The 22,628-nt window shown below is 38.4% G+C and overlaps 1 protein-coding gene across 5 annotated transcripts in view; it reads right to left on the bottom strand.

Annotated features, from left to right (window-relative positions):
* WRN (WRN RecQ like helicase) overlaps positions 1 to 22,628 on the bottom strand; it is a 141,750-nt gene that overhangs the window by 14,552 nt on the left and 104,570 nt on the right. For all 5 annotated transcript variants that reach the window (XM_066235107.1, XM_066235108.1, XM_066235109.1 and 2 more), the window contains exons 28-32: positions 18,050 to 18,125; positions 17,700 to 17,812; positions 14,879 to 14,993; positions 8,588 to 8,719; positions 5,779 to 5,941 (exon numbers count right to left, since the gene is read on the bottom strand). In XM_066235107.1, the coding sequence (XP_066091204.1) occupies positions 5,779 to 5,941; positions 8,588 to 8,719; positions 14,879 to 14,993; positions 17,700 to 17,812; positions 18,050 to 18,125 (599 nt within the window). The remainder of the gene's footprint in view (positions 1 to 5,778; positions 5,942 to 8,587; positions 8,720 to 14,878; positions 14,994 to 17,699; positions 17,813 to 18,049; positions 18,126 to 22,628) is intronic.

Here is a 22,628-nt window from a genome sequence, read left to right as displayed (position 1 = left end):
TATATGTTGAAATGACATCATTTAAAATATATTGGGCTAACTAAATTATATATTAAACTTAAGTACATCTGTTTATTTTTATTTTTTATATGTGGCTACCAGAAAAATTTAAACTGCATATGTGGCTCACTTATATTTCTTTTTGGACAGTGCTACTCTAGAAAAGTCATTTAAATTTCCACTTACTCTAGCTAAATAATAGACTACATTGTACTAAATTCATTTTTCTTGAAAAGAAAAAATACTTTAGCCTGACCAGTCGGTGGTGCAGTGGATAGAGCACTGGCCTTGGATGCCGAGGACCCAGGTTCAAAACCCAAGGTCACCAGCTTGAGTGCAGGCTCACTAGCTTGAGTGCAGGGTTGCTGGCTTGAGTGTGGGATCATAGACATGACACCATGGTCGCTAGCTTGAGCCCAGGGTCGCTGGCTTGAGCAAAGGGTCACTAGTTCTGCTGGAGCCCCCAAATCAAAGCATGTATGAGAAAGCAATCAATGAAAAGCTAAGTTGCCACAACTATGAGCTGATGCTTCTCATCTCTCTGCCTTCCTGTCCATCTGTCCCTATTTGTCCCTCTCTCTCACTTTAAAAAATATATATATTTTATTTCATTTGAAACAATTTATCTCTAAAATTAGAATGTCTTTTCATAAAATCATAATGTATAAATAGTTGCCTATGGTGATTTAATAAATGTTAATTGTTATACTGTAATTAGAATATAATTTCAAGACATAATGAAAAAATTCACATATTTACCTACATATCTATAAGTACTCTTTGTATTTTTATCCTAAAGTCATCCTATAATATACATATGCAAATAAGAGGCATTTGATTTTAAAGTTGCATATTATTCAGCCCTAACTTCCCATACAGGTGAGTGCTAAAAATATCTACTGAAAAGTGAAATAATAAGCACTGGCCGCACTCCTTCATTGCTTTAAAGGAGATCATATTACCCCTAATTTTATAGCAGGTCCCTTGAAGCCACCCCTAATTTTCCAGGTATATGCACATAAAGAATAGGAGAATGAAATTACTCAAAATATTATCCAGGCACCTCATTAAATGTCTTGCTTAATTTATTATTAAGCATAGTCAGAATCTCAACTCCACAAAAGCAGCAGCTAAAAATTACATAAACATAATAAAACTAAAAGAATAAAAAGGTACAGAATTCCTTTAAATGTTAAGTTTACAAAGACAGAACCTACTTAAGCAAATTAGATATTACTTATCAATTCAAATACCCTATTTTTAGGTAAAAATTATGCCACAATAAAATATAGAAAATTAGCAAATTAGGATTGTGTGAAATTTAAATGCCAAACTTGTTCATTAAAACAATGAATTATGGAATATGGCTATAGTTAAATAAAAGATAAAAAATAACATCACTGAATTATTAATATACTGTATATATCTTCATTTCTCATTATAATTTATAACACATTTATCCAATAAAAGAACAGTTTTTATCAAGAAAAAAAAGAATTCAAATATAAAATTTCACATCTATAAACGATGTCTTACAGGCTATAAAAATACACAATTAAAAGAAATAAATTTTTGAGCTCATGATTCTCTCAATTGTAACTTTCTCAATCTTGGCTTCAGAAATAAACTACAATACCTTTTTTCATGTTATGTGTACAATCTACAAACATTGTACTGACAGAAAGATAAAATACATGTTGAAAAGTATTCTACATTGTTCTTTGGAATTTCAATTTAATATTGAAATTTTAATATTAAATCGGAATGAAAATGTATTTGCGGCCCTGGTCGGTTGGCTTAGCGATCGAGCATCAGCCCAGTGTGTGGAAGTCCCAGGTTCAATTCCTAGTCAGGATACACAGGAGAAGCCGATGGTCACTTCTCCCTGCTCCCTCTCTCCCCCTCTATCTCTTTCTTCCTCTCTTGCAGCCATGGCTAAATCTGGTTTGAGCGAGTTGGTCCCGGGCACTGAGGATGGCTACATGGCCTTGTCTCAGGCACTAAAATGGCTTGGTTGCCAAGCAACAGTGCAGCAGCCCCAAATGGGCAGAACATCGCCAGGTAGGGGGCTTGTGGGGGTGGGGGGGTCACATGCAGGAGTCTGTATGTCTGCCTCCCTGCCTCTCACTTAATAAAAAAGAAGCAAATGTATTTGCAGTAAGTAGACAGTGGTAAAGACAAATGTTTTTACTCATGTTTTAGTCACAAATGATTACAAATGTTTTTCTCATCTTACTGATATTTGTTGAATCAGGCTGTGCAAATATAAAGAACTTTTCATGTTTATATATCCTGCTTGATTTTAATATTTCTTAATTTAAAAAGGTATTAGAAATTGAAATTTCTAAACTGAGAATGTAGAGTACTAGATATAGTAAAGAATATTTAAAGATACTAGATATATAAAGATAGTAAAACAAATATGATAAGTACAATTAAGTATATTTATTTTACTCATCAATTAGAGATTTATAAACCCAAATCCTCTATTAGGATTAAAAGCTGCATATTTCTTTCTCCTAAATAGTTGGCAATACAACTTGGTGTAGTAGAGAGAAAAACTTTCTTGGTCATTAACCTTGCCATGATATTAAAACAATTTGCAACTCCGTAGTCCACAAATTTCTATCTCTGACACAGGGTGGGAGTAGGAAAATAAAAATATAATGATTTCCAATTTCCTTTCCAAATAAAAAATTCTATAACTTTACAACTATACGATTAAGAAAGCAAATTAGCCGCACCTGGCTTGTTCACCATAGCCAAATAAAACAGATGTTGTCAATACCTGGCTGGATAACAAATCTTACATCTTCCTCTACCGTCTTCCTCTGCCAATAGTGAATTGAAATTAGAACATCTATTTTTATGTCATTCAAGAATATTTGTTCAAGAATTCTTTAATACTTAAAAAAATTATAACCTGCTTGAATTATTGAATTGTTTGTATAAAATACAGTTTTGAAACCTCCCTTCTGGTATTACACTTATATATTAACTTCATATTTTCTTAATTCATCACTAAACAGAATAAAGTATTGATTATAAAGGGCATATTTAAGAAGCCATCAGATCTTACCATCTACTTCTTCGATTATCATGTTCACCATCACCACCACCACCATTTATGAAATACAGCTGTTCCTGGTATCAGTGGGGGACGGGTTCTAGGACCCCCTTATCAAGTCCCTTATATAAATGGTGTAGAATTTGTATATAACCTACACACATCCTCCCATATACTTCAAATCTTCTCTAGACTACTTATAATACCTAATACAATGTAAATAGCTTTTATACTGTATTGTTCAGGAATCAATCTCTAAGCAATCCGTAGTTGGTTGAATCCACAGATGTAAACCCATGGATCCAGAGGGCAAACTGTGCTTACCCAGGGCCAGACCATTCTGTCCAGTGCCTAATTATTACTCACAATTCTGTAACAAAGGTGTATTATTCCTCTCTGCTTTAGAGGGGAAGAAACTGGGGCTTAGGGAGATTGGGTAATTTGCCCAAGGTACCGTAGCTCTGAAATGGCAGAGCCAAACAGATCGGCTGTTACCAGAATCCTTGCTCTTACTAACTAGACTAACATCTTCCACGAATGTTCAGGATTTAAGGAAGGCAATTAAATGAGCACCAACAAAATTGCCTCTTTCACAGAATACTCCTGCTACCCGACAGCTCCTCAAAGACACACATTTCTCTTGAGTCCTGAGAGATAATGTGTATATATATATACACACATATATAAAGGAAAAAGAAAGTTCCAGGGGTTTAAAATCAAGAAGGCATCTGCATCTGTGACTATTTCATGTTACGCTAGAGAGAAAAAGGGTATTTATTATATAACTGCAATTCCGAGCCTACTAAGTGACGACTGTTTTCCTTCCTCGGCCTTAATTTCTAGTAAAATGACTGCTAAAATTAGGAAGATTGGAATGTGACCAGGAGAGCTGGCTAGCTTTGCTCATAAGATGTTTCACAGCTAAATTGCCTTTAATATTTTATTACAGTCCAAAACTTGGCCCTCAGATTAGAAATTAGAAACCAAATTTAAGCTTAATAAACCCACATTAACCAAGTTCACAAAATGGCAATTTATTAATTTATAAATGTGAAGCCACAATGATCACATAGATGAGTACCCAGATTAGCATGGCTAGTGCATACATTTCCTGCAGACAGATCTACATGAAAAATCAAAGAATGACCAGAAAGCTATGAAGTGACAGAGAAGCAGAATTGGTTGTTAAGATGGTTCCTCGAGTAATATCTTTTTTTTTTTTCTTTTTCTTTTTTTGTATTTTTCTGAAGCTGGAAACGGGGAGAGGCAGTCAGACAGACTCCCGCATGCGCCCGAACGGGATCCACCCGGCACGTCCACCAGGGGGCGACACTCTGCCCACCAGGGGGTGATGCTCTGCCCCTCCGGGGCGTCGCTCTGCCGCGACCAGAGCCACTCTAGCACCTGGGGCAGAGGCCAAGAAGCCATCCCCAGCGCCCGGGCCATCTTTGCTCCAATGGAGCCTCGGCTGCGGGAAGGGAAAAGAGAGACAGAGAGGAAGGAGGGGGGGTGGAGAAGAAGACGGGCGCTTCTCCTGTGTGCCCTGGCCGGGAATTGAACCCGGGACTTCTGCACGCCAGGCCGACGCTCTACCACTGAGCCAACTGGCCAGGGCCAAACACTGCCTTTTAAAGTGACTTGAATACCTTTGTTCTGATCAATCAAGTATAGTATTCATTGTGCTTTTAAAGGGTGATCTTATTCCTCTTATTTCCAAATGTTGGGGGGGAGGGTCATATAGTTACTCCCAAGTGGGAAAGAATTTGAGATAACAAAAAAATTAATTATTTGCACTGCAGCTTTGGAGTTATACCTTTTTGTATCTCTGCTCCTCTGGCCTAATAGTCTGAATAAATTTATCAGTTTTATTGAGTTAATACACTAGTTTATATTTGTACATTTAGGAGGGAAAATCCTCTAATGTACCTCATCTTTACTTCAAAAAGGGACCATAATTTTAAAATAGGCATATGAAGCCCTAGCAGATAGCTCAGTTGCTTGGAGCACTGTCCTGATAAACCAAGGTTTCAAGTTCAAGTCCCGGTCAGGGCACATACAAGAATCAGCCAATGAACGCACAAGTAAGTGCAACAAGAAATCGATGTTTCTCTCCACTCCTCTCCCCAGACTCCTCACTCTCTAAAAATCAATCAATAAATTTAAAAAATTTAATGGGCACATTAAAAAGTGAGCCCCGTTGAGGTCCTGTAGCCAAGTGAGGAGATAAAACCCTCCCACAAGGGCCTAGAGACCTTGGGCCACCCTTTCAAAGTCTTAGTGACAGATAGCACTGACTGTAATGACCGGAAAGGCTACTTACGTGATATCAACGGCAAGGATCAGAACGCTCTAGGGAAAAACTAGCAGTCAGTAAGTTTTAGGGAATGAAGATAAAAACAACTTTTTTTTCAAGTGATGAGGTATAAACGAGAAAAGAATGAAAGTGTACTGTATCGGGGTAGGTGTGTAAATTGTCACCGGAAGCTGAAAAGAAAAACAAGAATTTCTCAGACTCAGACTTTCCCCTAAGTGATAATGGGAAGAAGACTGTTTTACTAAAACAACAGAAAGTCTTACAAAAGTCAAGTTTTCATAGTAGCATAAAGGGGTGATGTTGTTAACCGGAAAAATATTGGTGGGTTGCTTGTTTACTTCCTCTGGGTCCAATGACTCAAGTCATTAAGGCTGCCGGGTAAGGTCATGGTTGTCACCTGAGTTGATGGGAGGGTTTCGGATAACATCGGTAATGATCTTCTGAACCTCTGGAGTCAGGCCGGCCCGCTCCATATCCAGTGGGTAGCCAGCTTTCACCGCCTGGGATAAGTGTATGCCAACTGCTGTGAGAGGCAGAATCCTGTTCTCAGCTATACTCTCCTGGAGAAACAGCAGCAGCACAACCAGTGAGTTTTATAAAGTGTCCACTATAGTGTATGAAAGTACCCAAAACCTTTAGGTGAAAAATGTTCACTGAGAAATATACAAGGTACTAAACCTTCACTTAAAATTATCATTTCAATCAACAATTTCTTTAAAACTGCCTACATTACAGAACTCTACAGATTCTTTTTATAATTCTTATATTGAATAAAACAAATTCATTCAGCATTAGCTAAGAAATTAAACCTCATCTCTCTGTAATTATTCACTTTAAACACCTTGTAGTGGCAGAGAGTAGTCATTCTATGTTAAATCTAAAAGCTGCCATGTCCTTTGAAAGTATAGTAAAAATACAATCCAATATTCTACATACTTGAAATAATACATGGTGCTTTAGTTACATGAATTTCCAAGACAGACTCTGTAATGCTTAGTGACAACTTAGGCTCCAAATGCATTCTATTAAAGGTTCCTGAGAAGACTTTAGTAGGTACTTTAAATTAGTTCTATTCATAGGGTAAACATATCACAGTTATACCTGTGTTACCATATGCCTGGAATCATATCCAACATCAACTGTGTTTAATTCAGGACAATATTACATATTTCTGTAGCTTTAAAACAAATGTAGCTCCAAATCCATTTAAGGTATGTATTAGATAAAACATTTTTTCAACACTCCAAGAGTTTAGTCACTCAGCTCTAAATTATTTCATAATACTCTCTTTTAATACATCCTGAAAGTCTGAATTTGGATTATATTTGTGTAAATACTTTCATAGAATCGAGCCTTTAAAGCAATATTTTCATCCTTCAAAGGTAGGTTTTAAATTTCTTTCATTAACTGTCTGCCCTTTTCTCCTAGACAGTGTGCACCATGTGTGCATAATATTAGGGTTACTTGATACCGGGCATCAAATTTCCTAAAACTAATTGTATTATTGCTCCTGATTAATTAGTCCTTAGGCATGTTTATTTTGTAGTTAACTGGCAAGACCGTCTCAGACTCCTGGGAGATAGACATAATTACACCATGATATTACATAATAATATACAACCAAATAACAGCAAAAGACATAAATGAAGATCTACTACTCTTCACATTTTTAATCATGAGTATATAATACATAAAACCTCATATCATGGCTATTAGCATACACATTATTCAAAATATTTGAAGGCTATATCAAATTTTCTGAAAAAACTATATTCAGTTATACCATACATATATGGTCAAATTATGCATAGACAAGCATAGTTAACATGTACATTTAAGTTACTATTGAAGAGGCAGAACTTAAGTTCCTATTAATAATGTGATTTGTTTCTAAAATAGTACAATGGAATTATTTGGTTTCCTATATAATGGCTTCTCTACTTTTTATTAAGGAAAAGTACTTTTATTAATACTATCTAATTAGAATTCCTATTAAGTAATTAAGACAAGCTCTGAACTATTTATTCCTATTTACATATATTGGACCTTAACCAGTATAAAAAGTGTGTAATGTGGCCCAGAGGATGGAGGCAGAATAGAAAAACCAGGCATCAGACCAAAAAGCTTGTTCTAAGTTAATTTACTGTCAGAGAGGATAGGAATTCCTGTTAGTTAAACTTAGCTGGAAGCCTCATTCTGTCCCCATTTTACTAAGATATACTCTCCATTTTGTACTGTATTTAAAAAAAAAACATTCAACAGCCTTAGGATTTATGCCAGAACAGTGAAGAAATATGAAGTATGGTTATTTTTCACAGTAATTAGATTTTTTCCAAAGAGCATCAGGCATGGTTTAAAAAAGTAGAACAGTTCCAGAGGATACAGAGTAAAAAGTAACTTGATGAATATACAAGCATACACACACACACACTTACACGTTTGTTTTTCACCCTGCCCTGCAACTTCCTTTTTCTTTTTACCAAATAACGTATCTTGGAGATTATTTCTTATAAATACATATACTAACAGTTTTATAACTACTAATCTGAGTAGTCTTAAAATATAGCGGCTCTACTATTCCTAAGCTGTAAATATGTTTATCAGCACCTCTGACAGAACCTCTAAATCAGTGGTAGTCAACCTAGTCCCTACCGCCCACCAGTGGGCATTCCAGCTATCATGGTGAGCGGTAGCGGAGCAACCAAAGTATAAATAAAAAGATATATTTAACTATATAGTAAGTTGTTTTATAAAGATTTATTCTGCCAAATTTAGCGAAAAGCCGACATAAAGTACTTGGTAAGTACTTATTATTATATGCTTTAAATTGCTGTAACTCTGCTTTATAAATTTTATAAAGTTACTCCCCTACTTCATAAATCACCATTACTATGGTGGGTGGTTAGAAAATTTTACTACTAACAGAGATACAAAAGTGGGCGGTAGGTATAAAAAGGTTGACTACCCCTGCTCTAAAAGATAATAATGGCCAAACTATACTTGTTCTTTTTACTTAATTAACAGAGCAATAGGCTCAGCAGAAAAAGAAAATGACATTCTGTTCTAAATTAAATATAAAATGAAACAATATAAAATATTGTAGAACCAGAAAAAATGTATCCCAAGTCACTTTAATGTTAAAAAGCGGATAAAACATGTGTTTAGACAAATTTAAAAATTCCCTCTAACATGAAAGTCACACTTACCAAAGACATCTTTTTTTCCTGGAATAAAGAATACACAATGGCCGCAGATGGTGAAAGCAGGCATTCTTTGCTTTTTGCCACCAGACATTCCTTCTGTTCTTCTTCAGGTTTTGTACTTGAAAAGAGGTCAGTCTACAAAATTTTAAATGTAGCACAAATGATGCATAATAATATCAATATAATAATAGAAAGACTATCCAATATGATCAGTAGGTACTAGGGGAAAAAAATAACAAAAAATATCCTCTAAGGAACAGTGAAAAAATCCCTTTTAATGAGGAGCCCACAAAAGGTTTTTTGTTGTTGTTGTTTTTACATATTGATTTCTAAAGGTAAAATAAGGCTAGAGGAAATAAGCTTTTAATAAAATATTTGTAATAGTAAAAATGGTTATAGAAGTAGATAATTCTAGTCTTCCCTTTAGCCAGTAAAAGAGCATAAAAAATGAGCTATAATGTGAACCATTCTGCCTGTAAATATTAAGTCCTCTAACCCCGCTGAAAGTGAATATTAAATAAATGAATAAAAATAATTAATATTCACATTTAGGACCTACAGCCACAAATCCTAACATATTTTAAAGAAAAACATCATAATTACATACATATAGTTTAAAAAAGACATAGAAACTGTGGCTCTTGAAGCATTATGTAAATTCTCAAATATGATTCATTACAACATTTAAAGAAAAAAGAAATAAAGGATTAAAAAATAAGATGAAGAAAAACTAGAATTTTTTTTAAAGCTTGATAAAAGGTAAAGACCAAGTTAGTTACAATTATATGATGTAGGATTCACATAAATACATGAAGAGTTTCCCTCCAAAATGCCAACTTTATCTTCCAAAACATAAAAGCCAAATACTAAGTTAAAAGAATTAAGTTAAAAGAACTAACTTAACGTCAGTTTACTGTAACCCACACTAGTCTGTTCCTACCCTAAATGAAGAATGAGCTGGTAGGTGAGCTCACAGCTACCTGGAACAACTGTAGCGTGGCGAACAAGAAGCCACACAACACCACGAGACCTAAGACCTCCAGGTGGTTTCTAGGCACCCTAGATTCTCAAAGAACATTTTTATTAAATGAAAACACAGTGTTTCCATCTAAGACTTTAACACAGGCACATTGGCCTCGAGTTTCTAGGAATGCCTAAAATCAAACTCCGTTAGCCAGATTCCTCAGGACTACAGTGTAGTCTACACCTGGAGGCAACTACAGGGTGTCCTATACCAGATTCCTCAGGACTACAGTGTAGTCTACACCTGGAGGCAACTACAGGGTGTCCTATACCAGATTCCTCAGGACTACAGTGTAGTCTACACCTGGAGGCAACTACAGGGTGTCCTATACCAGATTCCTCAGGACTACAGTGTAGTCTACACCTGGAGGCAACTACAGGGTGTCCTATACCAGATTCCTCAGGACTACAGTGCAGTCTATACCTGGAGGCAACTACAGGGTGTCCTATACCAGATTCCTCAGGACTACAGTGCAGTCTATACCTGGAGGCAACTACAGGGTGTCCTATACCAGATTCCTCAGGACTACAGTGTAGTCTACACCTGGAGGCAACTACAGGGTGTCCTATACCAGATTCCTCAGGACTACAGTGTAGTCTACACCTGGAGGCAACTACAGGGTGTCCTATACCAGATTCCTCAGGACTACAGTGTAGTCTATACCTGGAGGCAACTACAGGGTGTCCTATACCAGATTCCTCAGGACTACAGTGTAGTCTACACCTGGAGGCAACTACAGGGTGTCCTATACCAGATTCCTCAGGACTACAGTGTAGTCTACACCTGGAGGCAACTACAGGGTGTCCTATACCAGATTCCTCAGGACTACAGTGCAGTCTACACCTGGAGGCAACTACAGGGTGTCCTATACCAGATTCCTCAGGACTACAGTGTAGTCTACACCTGGAGGCAACTACAGGGTGTCCTATACCAGATTCCTCAGGACTACAGTGTAGTCTACACCTGGAGGCAACTACAGGGTGTCCTATACCAGATTCCTCAGGACTACAGTGTAGTCTATACCTGGAGGCAACTACAGGGTGTCCTATACCAGATTCCTCAGGACTACAGTGTAGTCTACACCTGGAGGCAACTACAGGGTGTCCTATACCAGATTCCTCAGGACTACAGTGTAGTCTATACCTGGAGGCAACTACAGGGTGTCCTATACCAGATTCCTCAGGACTACAGTGTAGTCTACACCTGGAGGCAACTACAGGGTGTCCTATACCAGATTCCTCAGGACTACAGTGCAGTCTACACCTGGAGGCAACTACAGGGTGTCCTATACCAGATTCCTCAGGACTACAGTGCAGTCTATACCTGGAGGCAACTACAGGGTGTCCTATACCAGATTCCTCAGGACTACAGTGTAGTCTACACCTGGAGGCAACTACAGGGTGTCCTATACCAGATTCCTCAGGACTACAGTGTAGTCTACACCTGGAGGCAACTACAGGGTGTCCTATACCAGATTCCTCAGGACTACAGTGTAGTCTACACCTGGAGGCAACTACAGGGTGTCCTATACCAGATTCCTCAGGACTACAGTGCAGTCTATACCTGGAGGCAACTACAGGGTGCCCTATACCAGATTCCTCAGGACTACAGTGCAGTCTATACCTGGAGGCAACTACAGGGTGTCCTATACCAGATTCCTCAGGACTACAGTGTAGTCTACACCTGGAGGCAACTACAGGGTGTCCTATACCAGATTCCTCAGGACTACAGTGTAGTCTACACCTGGAGGCAACTACAGGGTGTCCTATACCAGATTCCTCAGGACTACAGTGTAGTCTATACCTGGAGGCAACTACAGGGTGTCCTATACCAGATTCCTCAGGACTACAGTGTAGTCTACACCTGGAGGCAACTACAGGGTGTCCTATACCAGATTCCTCAGGACTACAGTGTAGTCTACACCTGGAGGCAACTACAGGGTGTCCTATACCAGATTCCTCAGGACTACAGTGCAGTCTACACCTGGAGGCAACTACAGGGTGTCCTATACCAGATTCCTCAGGACTACAGTGTAGTCTACACCTGGAGGCAACTACAGGGTGTCCTATACCAGATTCCTCAGGACTACAGTGCAGTCTATACCTGGAGGCAACTACAGGGTGTCCTATACCAGATTCCTCAGGACTACAGTGTAGTCTACACCTGGAGGCAACTACAGGGTGTCCTATACCAGATTCCTCAGGACTACAGTGTAGTCTATACCTGGAGGCAACTACAGGGTGTCCTATACCAGATTCCTCAGGACTACAGTGCAGTCTACACCTGGAGGCAACTACAGGGTGTCCTATACCAGATTCCTCAGGACTACAGTGTAGTCTACACCTGGAGGCAACTACAGGGTGTCCTATACCAGTCTTAGAAATGTGACCACTGGGAGTTACACTGGTAAATACACAAAGATTTTAGGACTTATGGGACAAAAACATGATCATCCTCTGTAAATGTGTGACTGACTACAGGCTTTAGGAAATCTAAATCCTATGCAAATTAATAGAGTAATAACCCCAAGAAGGTAGGGCTAGAATGTGACTCTAATAAGCAAAACATCTAATCAAATCATACTCTATGTAGATAAAAGACTATGTAAACAGAGAACAATCAATTATGAAAACATAAAAACAGGAAAGGCAGAAAAACAAAAGTAAGCAATGCCTCTCCAAGCATTGCTCTTACCAGAGGGAAAGGGGATGGGGAGAGGGAGAAAAGATTATAGAGGGGTAAGTGGTGATGGAAGGAGACCTGACTGGGGGTGCACACAGCACAGTGCACAGATGGAACACAATATGTAGAATTGTACACCTGAAACCTCTATGTTATTAACCTATGTCACCCCGATAAATTCAATAAAAATATTTTTAAGTAAAATAAAATAAATTTAAAATAAAAACAATTCTCATAAAATGTATTTCTCCAAAATGATTTTTTTTAACTTTACTAAAGATTTTATTTATTTATTTATTTATTTATTTAGAGACAGAGAGAGGGATAGATAGGGACAGACTGACAGGAAAGCAGAGAGATGAGAAGCATCAATCATCAGTTTTTTGTTGTGGCACCTTAGTTGTTCATTGATTGCTTTCTCATATGTGCCTTGACCGCGGGCCTTAAGCAGACCAAGTAACCCGTTGCTCGAGCCAGCGACCTTGGGTCCAAGCTGGTGAGCTTTTGCTCAAACCAGATGAGCTGGGCTCAAGCTGGCAACCTCAGGGTCTCGAACCTGGGTCTTCCGCATCCCAGTTCGACGCTCTATCCACTGCGCCACCACCTGGTCAGGCTACAAAATGATTTTAAGTTATTTTTCCTAAATGGCCATCTTAATGAGTTTAATACCCATGTCCTCATATTTATAACTCTGATTTGTATTATGACAATATTTAATTTTATTTCAAAATTTTAAGTAAATATGTTAGCTTAATGAAAGTGGTGAATCACAAAGCTGGCTTAATAAACACTGAAGTTTATTAATTTATTTCTTTAGTAAATGGTTTCAGTTTGTAGATTAGTCCAGGCATAATTCCTAACCACCAGAAATTAACAGCCATTTCCCCTATCCTGAAGGATCAAAAGTTTCATATCTACCCTTTGTAGCATTCATCTTTTGCCCTACTCCAATTATTCTTCTGAAGAGGGGTTGGGGCAAAATTCTTTGATTATTAAATAAAACCACTAATGCATAAAAAAAAGATCCTATCATCAGGTGTCCAAAGAGAAAACTTACTCAGTTACCACTGGCATGAAATTCTTTATCAAATGATTAAAAAATTATAATTTCATTTTCAAAATATCCAATATGAAATATAAGGAATTTTCACGATATCTTGTATAAAAATATAAAAAGAAAATTTGAAGTTGCCAAAGATATCCTATATTAAAAGATATGCTACATACAAAAGACAGAAGAGTTTTCTACTTAGAGTTAGAGAATGATTTCTTTTTTTTTTTTTTGGTATTTTTCTGAAGCTGGAAACAGGGAGAGACAGTCAGACAGATTCCCGCATGCCCCCGACCGGGATCCACCCAGCACGGGGCGATGCTCTGCCCCTCCTCCGGGGCGTCGCTCTGTCGTGACCAGAGCCACTCTAGCGCCTGGGGCAGAGGCCAAGGAGCCATCCCCAGCGCCCGGGCCATCTTTGCTCCAATGGAGCCTTGGCTGCAGGAGGGGAAGAGAGAGACAGAGAGGAAGGATGGGGGAGGGGTGGAGAAGCAGATGGGCGCTTCTCCTGTGTGCCCTGGCCGGGAATGGAACCCGGGACCCCTGCACGCTAGGCCGACGCTCTACCACTGAGCCAACTGGCCAGGGCCAAGAATGATTTCTAAAGTGAGATCCAATCTCCTTCGGTGCTAGAGTTTGCATGTGGAGTTGAACGGAAGAAACCCAAACAACCCTGTGGAAATGGTCGTAAATGGTGGAGCAACAGGAAATAAAGGATTGGGAGAAAGAGGAGTCCATGAGACTACCTAATAGCAAAAGGCAGCGCGACCGGAATACCTAATAGCAAAAGGCAGCGTGACCGGAAGGGGAGGTGAACTAGGGAACACGACAAACAGTAAGGAAAACAAAGTGCTGGGCTCTTTACCAGGTAATGGCAGGGATAGTTTTTCAGCTTTAATTTCTATCTATATTTGAAGGTAAATAACTTATTAACCTAAAATACAGTACTTATTCAAATTTTAAAGCAAAACCTCCCAACAAAATAGACATAAACAGCCTGGACAACTTTAGCACCATCTTAAAAATTAGGTACTGTATTTCCCCGTGTATAAGACGCACCCTGTTTAGGAAAATCTGAGGTCCAGACACTGGGTGTGTCTTAGACAGAGGCTGTCAAGTCATTTAAGAAGCGTGGCATTTCAAACGCCATAGATGGAACTGAGGACGAGGCAGTAAATGAAGACAGTGATTTGTCATCAGACACAGATGAGGACAAAGCTAATGGATGAGAGTTTTGACAGTGATGAGGAGTTGTATGAATTTTATGATGAATAAAACTTGAGTTCAATAACTTTATGTAATATATTTTTTGGCCCCAAAATTAAGGTATGCCTTATACATGGGAGCCTCTTATACATGGGGAAATACGGTAACTAACGTTCTTAGCTGATTTACTGCAAAAACAATGTGAATTTATTTTCTAAATATCTGGTGTGGAAATGAAAATAAAGGGAGAAAATGTTGCTTTATAGAAGTATTCCTGAAATTGTCAAAAATGTTTATTCTTTTGGAACTTCTGTAAACCACAGTATTTTACCTGAATATTATTTATTTGACAGAAATGTCTGATGACTTCCAACAGGGGGGCCAACATAGTAGCTCTGCCTTCAGACACACCTTCGATCCTTTTCACATCTTCCACTGTGGTAGGTCTGTCATTTAAACAAATTTAAAAGTTAATAAGTCACTGAAATATTATCACTCTGGCAACATGGCTGGTATTTGGCAGTTTTAATAATTTATGAATAAAAATACCACCACCACCACCACCACCACCACAAAAACACAGTACTAACTGGTAAACAGGCCATTAACATAAATAGGCTAAAGTTCTACTCTATTCCTGATCTTGTCATTATTGTTATTTTTGTAGACTTGAAAAGAAAAACTATGAGGTACTAATGGAGGACAACTGAACGGCTAAGAAACTCAGAAAGTCTCATGCAGTATCTATAAAGTATTTATATTTACCTGTAACAATAAACCTAACCCCTTTATAGTCTTTTAACTCAGTTATTTCTTATTGTATCCAAAAGCCAAGAGACTATACGCCAATAATGGCAATCTAATATTTACTCCTATAAAAGTGATGAATACTCCTATAAAAAATATGCCAATCTAATGGTTACTCCTTTTCCTTTCGATATCTTCACTAAATATTTATATTACAGTATGGTCTTTGAATATTTTTATTTTTAATGAAATAGTTATTTTAATGAAATAATTATTATAAGATATAAGTACTATGTGATATTAGAAAATCCTACACTAATGAAGTATCTCTTGGATAAAACTTATTGACATAAGCAATTTTTAAATAATTTTTTTATTTTTCAATTACAGTTGACATGCAATATTATACTAGTTTCAGTTGTACAACATAGGGATTAGACATTTATATAAATATAACCTACAAAGTGATCACTCTGATAAATCTAGTACCCATCTGACACCATTTACAGCTAATACAATATTATTGACTTTATTCCCTATGCTATACTTTACATCCCCATGACGATTCTATAACAATAATTTTTTAAAAGAAGCATAAAAAACAAATAAAATTATCAAGCAATTCTTCTTTGGAAATAATTTCTAATTTTTATTAACCACATAGTGTTTATTAAGCATTGTGCTAAGTGTTTTGAAAGACACAAAAAAATTGAGGAACATATTGTTATACAGAGTTCAAAATCTAAATAATAAATGTATGTCACTAATAACAAAAAAATAAATAAAGCATGTATGATAAGTGCCACAGATGGAATTACCAGGCAGAAGCACCACTATAAATGAATCTATGGCCAGCCCTGGCCCGTTGGCTCAGTGGTAGAGTATCGGCCTGGCATGTAGATGTCCTGGTTCCTGCTCAGGCACACAGGAGAAGCGGCCATCTGTTTCTCCACCCCTCACTCTCCTCCTTCCCTCTCTCTCTCTCTCTCTCTCTCTCTCTCTCCTCTCCTCCCGTAGCCATGACTCAATTGGTTAGAGTGCATCAGCCCTGGGCGCTGAGGATGGCTCCATGGAGCCTCTACCTCAGGCACTAAAAAATAGATTGGTTGTGAGCATGGCCCCAGATCAGCAGAACATCAGCCTCGATGATGGATGCTGGCTGGATCTCGGTGGGGCGCATGCAGGAGTCTGTCCCTCTATCTCCCCTCCTTTCACTTGGGAAAGAAGATAAATAAATTTGGCCCTGGCCGGTTAGCTCAGTGGCAGAGCATCGGCCTGGCATGCAGAAGTCCCGGGTTTGATTCCCGGCCAGGGCACACAGGAGAAGCGCCCATCTGCTTCTCCATCCCTCCCCCTCTCCTTCCTCTCTGTCTCTCTCTTCCCCTCCCGCAGCTGAGGCTCCATTGGAGCAAAGATGGCCCGGGCGCTGGGGATGGCTCCTTGGCCTCTGCCCCAGGCGCTAGAGTGGCTCAGGTCGCGGCAAAGCGACGGCCAGGAGGGGCAGAGCATCGCCCCCTTGTGGGCGTGCCGGGTGGATCCCGGTCGGGCGCATTCGGGAGTCTGTCTGACTGTCTCTCCTCGTTTCTAGCTTCAGGAAAATACAAAAAAATAAAATAAATAAATAAAAATTTTAAAAAAAGATTAATTAATTAATTAATTAAGTCTATGGAATTTGAAAAGGGGTCTTCAACACATGATAAAAAAAATACCTGAGTAAGATTACACATTTAAAATTCTGTCACTTAAATGGAAAAGTAGGTTTAAGTCCATAAATGGAGGGTCTTAAATTGTAAGCTAAATAAATTAATACAGCAGTAAACTAGGTAAGCAGAAATACAACATAATAAAGATTAATTTGGTAGTCATTTATCAAATGAAACAGAAAGAGAGAGAGGCTCAGGAAAGAATAACTGGCCAAAAGGCCTTTGCAAAAGTCCAAGAGTAAAGATCCAAACTAACAAAGTGCTACTAAAACAAGTGAGGAAGGCAGAGACAGACACACAGAAAACACTTAAGTGAAAAAGTCCAAAAACAAAATAACAGTATGAAGGGGACACAGGTCAGAGGAGTGAAAGCAATACCAGAAGTTTCAGACATGTGTGATTGGGACCATAATGGATGACTAACCAAAACAAGGAGTTCAGAAGAGTTTTCGTAGTTGCATGGAATCCATGTATGGAGTGTTGGTGGATTTTGACAGATTTTTTATGTACTGGACCTGCTTGCTGAAGACAGTTGGTTTTCATTCACATGGACACACAGGACTAAAGCTCAAGGAAGAGATCACCAGTAGCAGCATGGAAAATGTGGAAGTCACCAACAGTCATCATCACTTAAGATATACTTTACAAAGCTCTTACATTGGGAGAAATTTAAGTTAGGACATAAACAAACAGGTAGTTTACCTCATTTGGGCCATATCCATCAGTATCTTATTTGTTGCCAGAATAGCTGGAGGAATATTCACCTTATTGGCATGTTTCTGCCTAGCATCCAACAATTTGACATATAATATAGTCTGAACAAAGAACAAAGAAACAACTCAGTATTTTTTAAAGTGTACATAGTAAAATCTAGTCCTTCATTTTTAGAGTTTCAGATCTTACATTTCCCCTTTGGATGACAAGTAAACTGAACTCTATCTCAGACTCTTAACTGAAGAACAAGTTTTAAAATCCTAGAAACAGAATTTTCAGCATGCACAGAATCATAGCTATCCTCTCACAAACTAACTGCTTTTCTACAGAAGTCTTACCTGAGTCTCCTGCTCTTGAGCTAAAATAATAGGTTCTGATGACTTGTAAGACTTTCCTGGGGATTGCACCGGGATGCTAAAATATTAAAAAGAAAATAAATAATACAAGTTTTTCTTTCTCCAAGTTCATTTTTTATTTCACCCCAAAATGAGACTATCTTTCCAAGTCTCACACTAACATTTATTCTTCCCAATACCAGTAAGGCAATTGTTACTTCTATGACAGCCTAGATTTTTAAACATTTTAGGTCAAACACATTCATCACAGTGGTAAAGTTAAAACTGTAATTTGAGTTCATCAAATTACATTTGGTATACCTAAAATTGGTGTGCTTAAGAATAGCATTTGTCCGATCTTCCTGTTCAACCAAATGCTTTGAAAGAAAATACTCCTTATCTGTACAAAAATAAGGTAACACTTTTTTATTAGCCAAGTGGGATACAAGCTATGATTCTTTGCTGTGATATCACTAATTTTTAATTGGTGGGGAATGTTAGCATGAGATTTATCAAATTATTAACAATATTCTTCAAAATCAAACAAACAAAAATAAGTAATTTTGTTTTTGACTTCCAAAAAGAAGGATACATAACACTCAATGAGCAAACAACGTGGCATGATATGCAGGTGGCAGCAAACTAGATAGAAAACCAATTTCTCAAGCAGCATTCTCATTGACTAATTATAAAGAGGAAAAGTTATAAAAATGAAATGATATAGAATAGCCTATATGAAAGATGACAAATTTCAATAAATTCTTGTTTTCGGAGAGAAAAGGGGAGAAGATGTTTGCTATTTAAGAACTGTTTATAAATTTCTCTATTGCAAGAATTCAAAATCTACAATGTAAAGGAAGATTACATTTTCACAATTATCAAATCCCATCACTAAAACTAAATAGATTTGAACCTGAGGAAAGATAACTCCAGTGCAAAGAATTAATAATGTCATATTACTCAAGACAATTACAAATTTGTTTTAAATAATTATATTAACCTTCATCTTAGCATTTATGGAAATCTTTATAGTAATATACTATTTGCAAAATGATATTTTAAATTATTGCACAAATAAATTTTATCATATATACTGGCAAAACTCTGGGTAACATGACCCTAAAGCAGAAATACATATGAAAAATGTTAAATAAAAAACATTTTGCCTTTGAATGCTATCGTAAGCATAAAGAAGTTCAAAATAACTGTAAATGAATATCATCACAGGTAAGTAGAGATACTGCATTCATGAAACAAGAAAAGACTGCTATATATTAAAGAAGAGAGCAAGAAATAGTTCATAAAAACTAAAAGTTTGATAACTAAAATTAGAACTTCATTAGATAGGAGGGAATATAAAGTCAAGTAACTCTCCAAGAGAGCAAACAAACAAAAAGAGTTTGAGAATCGGAGAAAAGAAAAATTAATAACAGGAACACTAAAAACCAAACAAAGCAAAAAGAAAAAGACAATAATTAACCTCAAGGAAAATTAAATTAATAACATAAAAACATAGTAACAGGCCCTGGCCGGTTGGCTCAGCGGTAGAGCGTCGGCCTGGCGTGAGGGGGACCCAGGTTCGATTCCCGGCCAGGGCACATAGGAGAAGCGCCCATTTGCTTCTCCAGCCCCCACCCCCTCCTTCCTCCCTGTCTCTTTCTTCCCCTCCCGCAGCCAAGGCTCCATTGGAGCAAAGATGGCCCGGGCGCTGGGGATGGCTCCTTGGCCTCTGCCCCAGGCGCTAGAGTGGCTCTGGTCGGGCAGAGCATCGCCCCTTGGTGGGCAGAGCGTTGGCCCCTGGTGGGCGTGCCGGGTGGATCCCGGTCGGGCGCATGTGGGAGTCTGTCTGACTGTCTCTTCCCGTTTCCAGCTTCAGAAAAATACAAAAAAAACAAAAAAACAAACAAAAAAAAAACATAGTAACACAGTGTGGCTTAGTAGTATATAATATTTGAGTAGATATAATAATGTAAAAAAATTCAATAATGTGAAAGCTTGAAATATAATTCTGTTGGGCTGGAGGAGGATGGACGGATGGAAAAGAAGGGAAGGGGATGTGGGAAATAAGCCCTAATTACAGGATGATAACAGAAAATTTCTAAAACTGGTAAGTCAAAAAATAGTAATCTAAGCACGTCACTTAGAAATCTGGTGGCAAATACCAAAGACAAGAAGCCAGCTGGAATATCTGAGGAGGACGGCTTTTATAAAACAGAACAAAGTAGGTCTGGGAAGGGTGAGAACTGGTATACTTTGTTATATGTCTTTCGACATCAAGTGACTTTAAAACCATATATATTATTTTAATGAAAATTCAAACGAACTTTCAAATAAACATCTTTCTCACTTCTGTACACTGAGCCCACGTTAATTTCTGGTTAACCCTCAACAGGTACTGTACCTCACACTCAGTGTGTCTATCACTGAACAATTTTAAACTCATTCCCTAAACACCCAACCCCTCAAGCCCGTGTTCCTCTTATACTGCCGAGGGAGGGCATGACAACGCTATCACCCGCGAGGACGGAACTTAAGGATTATGTTCAAACCCTGCATTTTCCTTAACCCACCTCTCTTTTCAATCACTGAGTCATAACAATTCACCTCCTACCTCTCTTGCCTACTTCTCACCATGCCCACAGCCACTCCCCTTGTGTAAGCTCCCACCAGCTCTTGCCAATGCCACTACAATAGCCTCCTTCTCTGTGTCCCTCCCACCCTGGTCCTCCTGCAATCCACCCTCTCCCACTGCCCGGAATCCATTAAGGGTCTGCTTACTAGGGTGCACAGGCCAAATGCGTCTGTTCTGGGAAAGCCTGTAGGTTAAGAACGGTCCTTTACCTTTTCAAATGGTTAAAAAAAAACCCAAAAGAACATTCTGTGACATGTGAAGATTATATGAAATTCAAATTTCATCGTCCATAAATAAAGTTTTATTGGCAAGCAGCCACACCCATTCGTTTACATATCACCTCTGGCTGCTGTGGGGCCACACGGCAAAGCTGAATAGTTGAGATACGACACCACATGGCTCTCCCAGCCTAAAATATTTACTGGCTGCTGATCTACAGAAAATGTGTCAACACCTCCTCTCAATCATGTCTCTGTTTTACTTAAAACCTTTCCTTAGTTCCAAACTGCTTTTATGATCAACCTGAGTGCATGAAAGAAACTGGATATTCTGGACCCTACTTGATTCTCCAGCCTTAAATTTTACCACTCGCTCCCTTGTCTGCCCCCCCCCTCCCGCCCAGGTAATCGCTAGCATTTAGCTGAACTCCTCAATCATGCCCTGAACTCCTCAATCATGACCTGAACTCCTCAATCATGCCCTGAACTCCTCAATCATGCCCTGAACTCCTCAATCATGCCCTGAACTCCTCAATCATGCTGTATCCGCTCGCTTTCAGGTTTCTACTCTTGGGCCACTGCTCTGCTTAGAAAGCTTCCCCTCACTTCACCCGACTAACTTCTACTTAAACCGCAAGTGTAACTTACAAAATGTGTCTTCAAAGTGTTGTCAACTGGGATGGTAAGTTTATGCTCCCTTACCGGGGCATCCCACTAGAGTATAAACTCTGGGAGGGCCAGTGGCTATGTCGCTATTATTCCCCACTGAGTCCCAGTGCCTAGAATAGCGCTTGGCACAAAGAAAACGCCTAGTAAAAACACAGTAAATAAATGAAGAAATGCTTCAGTATATTGAATGAATATACTGTTTTATATACTCCTTAAAAAACCTTTTGTTCACATAAAACATAACAATCACATACTACATATCCAAACAAGATGAAATTGTTTGGGGTGGGAGACTGGTATTATCGTAAATATTTCAGTCAGATTCAAAGTAGTGTTATCTAACTAAGTAAGCAAATCTTAGAATATGAGCCTTGGCCCTGGACAGGTGGCTCGGTAGCTAAAAGCAATGACCTGGTGCACCACCCCTGGTACACGGGCTGGACCCTTGGTCAGGGCACAGACAAGAAGCAATCAATGAGTAGACAACTAAATGGAACTAAGTGAAACAACGGGTTGATGCTTCTCTCTCTTTCTCTCTCTCTCTTCTTTCCTCTCTCTCTCTCAAATCAATGAAAATTAAAAAAAAATTAGTATTAAAGCACCTTTATTTATCTTCATATAATATGTATGTAAACATAGCCCATTAATTTGCATATAAGTCCTAAAAAGTTGTTCAAATTCTCTATCTTAAGACCTTCTGTAAGTCAGTACTTTCTCCACACTTTTATGAAGTCAGCAAATCAAATATTAAACTTGAAAGTACAATACAGGGGTGAGCAAAGTAGGCTTGCAGTTGTTCGTATGAAAATTAATACAATAATTAATAAACAATACAGCATGACCAGGCGGTGCGCAGTGGATAGAGCGTTGGACTGGGATGCAGAGAACCCAGGTTCAAGACCCCGAGGTCGCCAGCTTGAGCACGGGTTCATCTGGCTTGGGGAAAAAGCTCACCAGCTTGGACCCAAGGTCACTGGCTCAAGCAAGGCCCGCAGTCAAGGCACATATGAGAAAGCAATCAATGAACAACTAAGGTGTTGCAACGAAAAACTGATAATTGATG

This window comes from Saccopteryx bilineata, chromosome 6 (assembly GCF_036850765.1).
Source record: "Saccopteryx bilineata isolate mSacBil1 chromosome 6, mSacBil1_pri_phased_curated, whole genome shotgun sequence".
NCBI lineage: Eukaryota > Metazoa > Chordata > Mammalia > Chiroptera > Emballonuridae > Saccopteryx > Saccopteryx bilineata.
This window is presented reverse-complemented; position numbering and strand designations above follow the sequence as displayed.